A 10322-nucleotide genomic window follows, 5' to 3' on the forward strand; every position below is an offset into this window, starting at 1 on the left:
GAAAAGTCTTAGAAGTGGTGGATGTGGGTACAATTACAATGTTTAAAAGATATTGGTTGGATACATGAATAGCAAAGGTTTGGAGAGATAAGACCAGGAGCAGGCAGGTGGGACCAGTTTAGTTTGGGATTGTTTTCAACATGGACTGGTTGAACCAAAGGGTCTGTTTTCTTGCTGTTGACTCTATGACTCTATAAATATTGTGTAATCTGCTGCATCTAATGTTTTAGAAGTGAATGCAGAAATCATTCAATAGTAACTACATATTATCGAAAATCTCATGAACACAAATAAAGCAATAGATTCCTCAGCCAGTGGCTCCTTGCATTCTGCCTCGAGGCACTCTTCAATGATTAGTTTTGTTGGAATGCATGCATGGGTGATATGTGGAAATATTATGCATGGGTGACATCACATTGGAATGTATTCAAGCATGAAAGCAATTTATCTTAATGTCATAGCTCTTTTAAGTATTTACACACTAATCTTATACAAATGTGGCAATAAGACTGTAATTCTATATTTTATCTTTTGTTTCAATTGTTAATCAGGCTCTGGTGTGGATGACCCAGTGGGTGAAGTCTCCATACAAATTGATCTTTTCACCCATCCAGGAACAGGCGAGCATAAGGTAACAGTGAAAGGTAAGAACAATGTCACAAACAAGCATTCAAATAGCAAGGTTCCCCCAAAATACTTAACAAGAATCCAGGCTCAAGTGCAACAATCTGGAAAACATTTTCACAGTACGTGGTTTAAAGTCAGTTTTACTGGCTATTATTGCTTGCAGTTCAAAACTATCTCCTTATAATTTGTTAATTTTTCTTACAATTTTACTCTTTTAAATCCATCCCTTAGCTAATACATCTGATTCTTCTATTTATTCTCTCTGTATGTATTTCTGATAATAATTGTTTTTAACTTTGTGATTTGTGGTATTTAAGAAGCTAGCAGATCTCCTGTGGCATTGCTCATAAATTAGATTACACTGTTCTTTGAAAGGCAGAAATATTATGTAGTTCGGCTTTCCCTGAATTTTGCGGTGCAATGATGGAGAAACCACTAACATTCATAGTTTTAAGATCCCTGATGAGGCCACCAAATTTTGTGTTACAGTTTGGCTCAGGACTGGTCATTTATTTATGAAGTAGTCAAAATGTGAGATTCCAGCTACTTGAAAAGAGAATAAAGCCACAAGATTCAACAGTTTTGAACAAATAGAATAAAATGTACTGTATAAGGTTAGATAGTAATGCAATCTGCAACATATATTTAAAAGATAACTGGATGGGTATATAAATAGGAAAAGTTTAGAGAGATATGGGCTAAATGCTGGCAAATGAGACTAGATCATATTGGATGTCTGGCTGGCATGGACGAGTTGAACCAAAGGGTCAGTTTCCATGTTGGATGACTCTGTCTGCAACCTGTATTCAAACGTTCAGAAATAATATGAAGTGAACATGGATAATGGACACACTGTAGTTGAACACCTCTCAGCACATTAAATAGCAAATGCAGTCAATCCAGGGTCCTATGTATAATTCACCAAATCTCAGTAAAAGTTTACAAGGGATTCCAAGTCTTCACTTTGGAAGACGTGTCTTTGGAATCACATCAAAAGTCACAGAATTATTATCCTGTAGCAGAAGGCCTTTTGGCATTCTGTTTGCACTATTTAATAATGAATGAGCAATCTGCTGCCCTTTTCCTTTAGCCCTGCACATTATTTAAATAATCATCAAATGCCCTCTTGAATGTCTTGATTGAACCTGCATCTGCACAATGCAAGGCAGTACATTCCAGATCCGAATGCTTGCTGCATGAAAAGGTTTCTTCATACATCATGTTTACTTCTTTTGCAAATATGTTAAATCTTCACCACCTCCTTCTTGATTCAGTTATGAGCAGGGCCAGTTTCTCCTTGTCTACTCTTTCCAGAATCCTCATGATTTTGAGAACTTCCTTGTAAATCTCCTTGTAGCCTTCTCCTCTTGAAGGAATATAATCCCAACTTCACAATCTATCATTGTACTAGACGTTTCTCATGCCTGGGGGGAGCATTCTCATAAATCTCTTTTTCATTCCATCCAATGCAATGACATCCTGTCTGAAGAGTAAGGTCTAACCAGATGTATAAAACCTTTGACAAAGGGTCAGTGAGACTTGAAACGTCAGCTCTTTTCTCTCCTTACAGATGCTGCCAGACCTGCTGAGATTTTTCAGCATTTTCTCTTCTGCTAACCAGGTGTATGTTCAACGTAACGAACCTGCTCTTAACTCTCTACAATAGTTAAAAAATCTAAGATACTGTATGCTTTGTCAACAGCTACCTACCTGACTTGCCACATTTAATAATTTATCTGGCAAAGTCTCTCTGCTTCTGCATATCTTATAGTGTAGTAGCCTTTACCTTATACTGTCTCTCCATATTCTTTCTACCAAAATATATCACCGCTATTCTCCACATTGAACTGCATGTGCCACCTACCCACCCAATCCACCACCATGTCAACGTATTTTAAATTTTTTGCACTGTCTTCCTCAGGTTATAATGCTTCCAAGTTTGGGAAATGTTGAAATTGTCCCCTCCAAGTTTAATTCATTAATATAAATCATGAAGAGTAAAGATCCCAATACTGACTCCCAGAGAGTGCCGCTGCAAATCTTTATCCACCAACTATTTCTCTTACTTTCCTGTCACACAACCAATTTTTGTATCCATGTGCTATTTGCCTTTTCGTCCCGTGAGCTATAGTTTTTTTTCACCAATATGTTTTGTGGCATTGTATTAAATGCCTCTGGCAGGCACATCAACAACATCACCCATGTCAACCCTCTCTATTATCATTCAAAGACTCCAGAAAGTTAGTCAAACCAGATTTTCCCTTAAGAAATCAGTGTTGGTTCTCCGTATTTAGCTCATTTGCCCATGTGACTATTTATTCAATCCTGAATATTACTTACAGAATTTGCCCTCCTCCCAAAGATAAGCTGAACTGCTCTGTAATTGTTGGGTGTTTCCTCACAACCATTTTTCCACATAGACAAAATGTTTGTAGTTATCCGGTTCTCTGACACCACCCTACCTGACTCTAGGGAAGACTCATAGATTATGGCCAGTGCCTCTGCAGTTTCCACTGTCATTTTGTGAGGGAGTTTGTTTGAGAGGGGCTTCCACACGTTTGTCAAGTATTGATCCTTTGAGAGATTTTGTTTTTTCCTTCCTCTGTTTTAAAGCTTTTATATTTCTAAAAAATATAGGTCTGATATAAAGTTTTTAAAACTCTCCTGCGAAGGAGAGTTTATTTTATAATTGTGAAGGGGAATTTTTTTTCAACAGCTTTTTTTTCAACAGTTTGTGTTTGTCAAGTTTTGATCTATGAAGTGATTTTTTAAAAAATATTACATAAAAATAGTACATGAAGAAAATATTGTTTATATGCAGAGCTTGTGGAGAGGCCTATACGTGGATGGCTCTGGAGAGGGGTTTTTAAAATCTGGATGTGGAAAGCTGAATGTTGGATTATTTGAGTTGTTTTTTCATTGGTTCAGCCAAGTGTTTGATTTATTTTAAATATTTATATGTTTCAATTATTTTTCTATTTTACATTCTTAATAGCAAAGCTGCAGGTAAGGAAAGGTAGTTTATTTTTATATAAAGGTGCTATTGAGAGCTTTTTAGGATTAACGTTGCTGAGGGCTTGCAAGAGGCATCGTGTATGATGACTAATAGATTTAGAGAAGTAATTACACAGCATGATCAGTCAGATAGATGGTTGATTGTCAGGAAAGGTACCAAGGTAGTTCAGAGGTCTACTGTGGATATTCCACTCTCAAACAGGTATTCTGTTTTGGGTACTGATGAAACAGATGAAAATAGACATGGTAGTCAGATCTTGGGCACTAAGAATGAATCTTATCTTAAATAGATTTGTCAAGTTTTGAAAGAATAATTGTTATAGTGGACTCTCCTGTCAGGGCCACAGACAGAAAATTCTATGGCAGTGAGCATGTCTCTGGGATAGTATGTTGCTTTCCTGGGGCTTGACTTAAGGGCATCTCGAAATGTTTGAAGCACATTGTCTAAAGGAAAAGTGAGAAACTGGAAGTTGTTGTACACATTGATAAGAAAGACATAGTTAGGGAAAGGGTTAAGGATTTGTCAAGTGAATATAAGAGGTTTAGGTTGAAGGTTAGAAAACAGGACATCAAAAGTAATCTCTGGTTTACTTTTGGTACCAGGTTCTAATGAGGGAATGAATAAAAGGATAAGTCAGATAAATAAGTGGCTGAAGAGGCAAGCAATGTGCAGGGATTCAGTTTCTTGGATCATTGGGCTCTCTTTTGGAACAGAAAACACTTAATCTGGAAAGGGACCAATATCCTGCTGGGGAGACTTGCTAATTCTACTTCAGGAGCCTGTAAACTTATAGAGGTTATGGTGGTGGAGGTAGGGTTGAGGATGCTTCCTAAGTAACAGTAAAAGTAGAAAGAAAGGTGAAGATGGTCCTGAAACAGAAAAGAGCAACTTAACAACAAATGTCAGATGAGCAAGCCAGGGAATGCAATAGTTGTGAAGAATTAAACTGCATTTGTTTCAATGCAAGAGGTGTTTAAAGGTAAGACTGGTGAACTCAGGGAATGTATGGGAATGTAGAACTGACACATTGCAGCTATTACAGAAACTTGGCTGAGGGAAGGACAGGACCGGCAACCCAGTGTTCTGGGTTTGAGATGTTATAGGAATAATAGAAAAAAAGGCTAGAGAGGATGGAGAGTAGCATTTTTAATTAAGGAAAACATTAGTATTGTAGTTAGAGAAGATATTTCTGAGGGATCATTTAATGATAATATATGGGTTGAAATAAGAAAGGGATGATCACATTGATAGGATTATGTTAGAATTAGTTTTATTGTCACATGTATTCAAATGAGTACAGTGAAAATTGTGCAAGTCGTTGCTTATGGCACCATCTGAAGTACAAAATTCCCTAGGTGCAGCTTTTTCAGTTATAGTTCATGGAAAAATAGAGAAGTTAAAAAAATGTCCAGCGTTGCAGATTTAGAAATAAATTATAAAATGGAGAAAAAATGTACAGAAGAATGGTCTTCCAACCCAGTCCATGTTGATCTAGCCGCCCCGAGATCAGCAAGTCACACTGAGACCATACCAGGCCTACAGACCGTCACGTACCCCCCCGAAGATAGCCACAGTTGGCCACTGGGAGAGCCAGGCCAAGAGGATGTCACGTACCACCAAAAGACCACTACACTAGGCTGTTTGGAGATTGCCATGCTGGGTTGAGAGGACCTCTTGCTGAGCTGGCAGGTTGCCATGCTGGGCCAACAGACTGCCATGCTGGGCTGAGAGGCCACCTCGTCAGGTATGTGCTGAGGCCAGGAGTTCTGAGGCAGCCAGGTCGGAGGCCAGGAGTTCCGAGGCTGGGAGATCCCACCCCCCACCCCAATAGTCAAAGGGAAATTGAGAAGCAAATATATAGAGAGAGATCTCAAATATATAATACGTCACCATCTTCAAATTCCCCTCAAGCCACTCGCCGTCATACCTTCAATATTGCTGGGTCGAAATCCTGGAACTTCCTCCCTTATGATATTGTAGGTCGACCAATACCAAATGAATTGCAGCGGTTCAAGAATATAGCTCACCCCCTTCTCAAGGGCAACTGTGGATAATAAATGCTGATCAGAATTCAACATCTCTGCAGCAATGCGCTCCGAAGCCTGAGCATTGTGAACGCCACCTCACCAGGGCCAGCCTGATCCCTTGATCCCCAAATCTCATTGCTAGTCTTTTGACAACCAGTGCATTCATTTCCTAAATAGTCTGTAATTCATCAGATTCAACTGGTAAGAGCACAGGACAGAGTACTTCTTAAGTGAGACTTGCAGACTCAGAAACCTTTTGTGAAACTGACAAGCTGCAATTGTGCCAGATTGAAAGACTGCCACTCACTGTTTTTCTCTTCATATAAATTGTTAACTTGCAATACACTCTTCATTCCTCTTTTCCATTTACAAATTGGTTATCAATGCTAATACCTTAGCCCTTAAGTGGTTTATTAATCTTTTGTGTAGGACCTAATGGAACGATTTTGGAAATCTGCACTGCTTCTACTAATTCCTTTCTCTTTTTCATTATATGTTCATTGTTCGGCCAGCATTTAATGCCCATCATATTTGCCCTTGAGAAGTTGTTGAGATCAAGCACTCGATCTCCTTTCTTCTAAGGAGAACAACCCTGAGCTCCTTTAAGCTAACCTTCTGGTTAGATTTCTTTGTCTCCAGAGCTATTCTACTAAATCTGCTCTTCAGCCTGTAAAGTAAATTCACATCCTTTCTAAAATGTGGTAACCACAACTGGATGCAATATTTTAGTTGAAGGCGAAGTCTCCTATTTATTTCATGGGAGTCAGTTAGCTCAGTTGGCTGGACAGCTGGTTTAGAATGCAAATGGTTGCCAACAGCATGGGTTCCATTCCTGCATCAGTTGAAGGTTATCCATTCCAACTTGCCCTGTTGCCTGAGGTTTGGTGAACCTGAGATTAAACCACCACTTGTCATCTTTCTCTAATGAGAAAACAGCTCGGTGGTTTGGTAAGACTATAGCGACTTTATCTTTTACCTTTACGATTTATTTTACACTGTTAACCACACAGCCAATTTTTGTACCACCAGCAAGATTTTTCATTGTAATACTACATTTAGTTACGATCCTAGATTTTTCTGTAATTAGTTTGTGCCATTCATCTTTGTGCACTCTATAATGCCCCAACTGCAGATAGATGATGTCATCAAGTTATGACTTGCAAATAACACTTTTTTGATGTATTTGTGTTAGAGATATGTAAAACAAAACAAAAAATGCATTTAGTTTTTATCTTTGATTCACTGATTTTCTTTTTTATATATCTCCCCTCAAGTCTGCGGCTAAAATCTGATATCTCTTTAGAAAATGATTGGTTTGTTTTATCAGCCTGTTTTAGTTAAAATCAATAGCACTGAATATTTTTGGCGCAGTTTCTCAGGATAAAGTGTGACCAGCAGAGTATAAAGTTATGTGGTGATTCTGCATGTTGTAGTTAAGGTACACACAAGTATTTTGCTGATAATCACCACCAATTTTCTAACATTACTTATTTTGTGTTTTTCTTTTTATTACTTTTGGGTGCAAAGATTCAAAGTTCAGGAAATAGATGACTTTTAAAAAAAAGCAAACTACAAGTCATAGTGATTTTTCTAAAGAGCTCAATATTTTTTCTGGGATTTGATGTGAGATTTGTTGAACCAGTTAATACAGTGTGAGATGATTGGTGTTTTACAGTGGTAGCAGCCAATGATCTAAAATGGCAGACAAATGGTATGTTTCGGCCATTTGTTGAGGTCACGATGATTGGACCACATCTCAGTGACAAGAAAAGGAAGTTTACCACTAAATCGAAGAGCAACAACTGGGCTCCAAAATACAATGAGACATTTCACTTGTGAGTACATATTGGATTTAGATGCAATAATTTTATGTAGGCATTTTCAAAATTCATACACTTAAAATACAAACAGCAACAAAGATAATCCATGTGAAAGTTTTTTGTAATCTATGTATGCTTAGGGAATAAACATATACTCAGGGAAGGATTGAATCATTTCAAATTCAAAAGAGACTGTATTACACTTGGGCACAAAATAAAAACAGAAAGTGCTGGCGGAACTCAGCAATTCAGGCAGCACCTGTGGAGAGAAGCAGAGTTAATGTTTCAAGTTCGAAATGACTTTTCTTCAGAATCTACACAGAAAGTGCTGGATTGACAAAGAATACAGTGGCTCATTTTTTTCTAAAGGAAGGTGAAAGAATCCATTGCTGAAGATACAGGATCCAAATTTCTTCTGACCGGTATTACTCCAAATGGGGATCTAAGGCACAGGACAACCAGCAGAAACAGGATTTCTGCAAAGAACCAAATATGTCCATGAAATTTGCCCAGGACACAATTCACTTCAAACATAACCCTTAATGGAAAAGTGACAGGGCCAAGGGAGCAATTTCCACACTGGGAATTATACCAACCACAGTCACATGATCACCAAGCAACTTGAATGTTGATCTGTTGGTAGAAATTGGCATCTTTAGATCAAGCACAATCTAGTTGAATGGCATATTGGCATAAGGAGCTATATAGGCTACTCCTCTTAAATTTGTTCAAATATCTATTTGGAATGTGCTGGGTCTCTGCTACATGTGAACTGCCTTCCATTATATTTTATCTAATCCTATTTCTATACTTTTCTATTCCTTTCACCCTTACGTGTTTTTAACCCTTATATAGGACATAGGCATCGCTGGCAAGCCCAGCATTTATTGTCCATTGCTAGTTATCCCTTAAACTGATTGGCATATTAGGCCTTTAAGAGTCGATAACATTGCTGTAGGTCTGGAGTCACATGCAGATTCACCTGGGTAAGGATAGCAGAATTTCTGCTCTAAAGACAGTAGAGAACCAGATGGTTTTTTACGATAATCGACAACTGTTGGTTTCGTGGTTGCTGTTAAGCTACTTTTTAATTCCAGAATTTTTTTAATGGATCCAAATTTATGCCTTTGTGGAATTTGAACCCTTGTCCCCACAGCAGTAGCCCAGGGCTCTGGACTAGTCCTCCAACACGTAATCTTTCAACCATCGTTTTCCACTTGCCTAGTTTCTTCTTAAGTGCACTGAAGCCATTTAAATTAGCTACTCCATGTGGCCAATATTACCTCATACTCAAAAGCCAACATTCCTCATCTTATTCATTGTATCAGTCTCCAGTAATATGTAGGATACACCATCTCATTCCGGAAATAGAAGTAGCCAGCAAGAGAATCCTTTTCACCAGGATTGTATTTCCCCCTTAATGAAATCAATAAACTTCAGTATCTTACACCGAAAATACTGGAAATAACAGAAACACAGCACATCTGGGTACCTATCTTTTTTTAATATGTTACACCTGGATTATAGTTGGATAGTTGGAACCCCAAGAAATTTCAGGGCCTATATTATGTAAAGATTAGAACATAAATTTAATGTGTCACTCATTGTCTTCAATGATTTTTGATGCTTTAAAGCAATGTTAATATGTTGGAACAAGTCAGAATATAATTTTTTTTTGTTCCTCTTACAGTATATTGGGTAATGAGGATGGTCCAGACTCATATGAACTGCAAGTCTGTGTGAAGGATTATTGCTTTGCCAGAGAAGATCGTATTATTGGGATTGCTTTAATACAGCTACGAGATATTGCAGAAAAAGGCAGTTGTGCTTGCTGGTGTCCACTGGGCCGCAGAATGCATATGGATGAGACAGGACTAACTGTTCTTCGTATACTATCACAAAGAACCAATGATGAAGTAGCAAAAGAATTTGTCAAACTGAAATCTGAATCACGATCTGCTGAAGAAAGCAGTTGAATCTTGGATTTTGCGAGGATTGTTTCTTTATTTCAATGCCATTGGCCATTGCATTTTTTTTGGTTTCTAATTTATACCTCGTGCCAATATGTGCAAGTGTTCAACAAATTCTCTTTTGTAAATGGAACTCTCTGCACTACTTCGTCTTTGTTAATAAGCATGTGTTGTATACCAATCAAAGTATAGATCTTTATGTGAATTTTATTTATTTACAGTAAGCAGAAATATAAATCATGTTTAGAATAAAATGTTATTGCTTTTAAAAAATAGGATGCTTATATTCATGTAAATAATTTTATGAACTGACTGGAGGCTGGAAGTCCCAAAGTATTTTTTCACTTTTATTGAGCACTGTGACACCACCCTTCAGAGTGAGATGTAAAACTGAGAACACAAACCTACAGTATATCCTAGTTTACACGTCCCTCCAATCAGATTGCCAAGGATTTCTTTACACTGTCGATGAAATCATGCATTTCACTTATAGCAGTACAGATACTAAAACAGTTAAATCTTTTCCGTGAAAATACAGTGCTATATACAACAAAGTTCCTATAAACAAAGAATAGTTTATGCTTAGAATCTTTTAGCCACACTGACAAGCTTAAAACTTGTAATAGTTTAATTAATGTTTCATGAAACAAATCAGTATGACTTTAGTATGAAAGTTATGTTCTTGATTTTTTTTAAACAAGTGTCACTTTGTTATAACATGAATAGTTTTTAGAAATTAAAAAAAGAAATTAATTTGGCAATAAGTGAATAAGGGTGTGGAAGAAAGGTTGACCAAATGTTTATTCTATGATTTTTTAAATTAGATTTCTGATAAACTGTGAAACTTATTCTGAATTTGTTA

The 10322-nt window shown here is 37.3% G+C and overlaps 1 protein-coding gene across 3 annotated transcripts in view; it reads left to right on the forward strand.

The window, feature by feature from the left end:
* The window catches only part of LOC132809026 (protein unc-13 homolog B-like), a 577546-nt gene extending 568015 nt beyond the window's left edge, over window positions 1-9531 (forward strand). For 2 of the 3 annotated variants that reach the window (XM_060822442.1, XM_060822515.1), the window contains 3 exons: window positions 552-644; window positions 7346-7505; window positions 9181-9530. In XM_060822442.1, the coding sequence (XP_060678425.1) occupies window positions 552-644; window positions 7346-7505; window positions 9181-9466 (539 nt within the window). In that variant the 3' untranslated portion in view covers window positions 9467-9530. Of the gene's footprint in view, window positions 1-551; window positions 645-7345; window positions 7506-9180 lie in introns of all 3 variants that reach the window. The other variant, XM_060822523.1, reaches the window with a different exon arrangement.
* Window positions 9532-10322: the final 791 nt, after the last annotated feature.

This window comes from Hemiscyllium ocellatum, chromosome 1, assembly GCF_020745735.1.
Source record: "Hemiscyllium ocellatum isolate sHemOce1 chromosome 1, sHemOce1.pat.X.cur, whole genome shotgun sequence".
In the NCBI taxonomy this organism is placed as follows: domain Eukaryota; kingdom Metazoa; phylum Chordata; class Chondrichthyes; order Orectolobiformes; family Hemiscylliidae; genus Hemiscyllium; species Hemiscyllium ocellatum.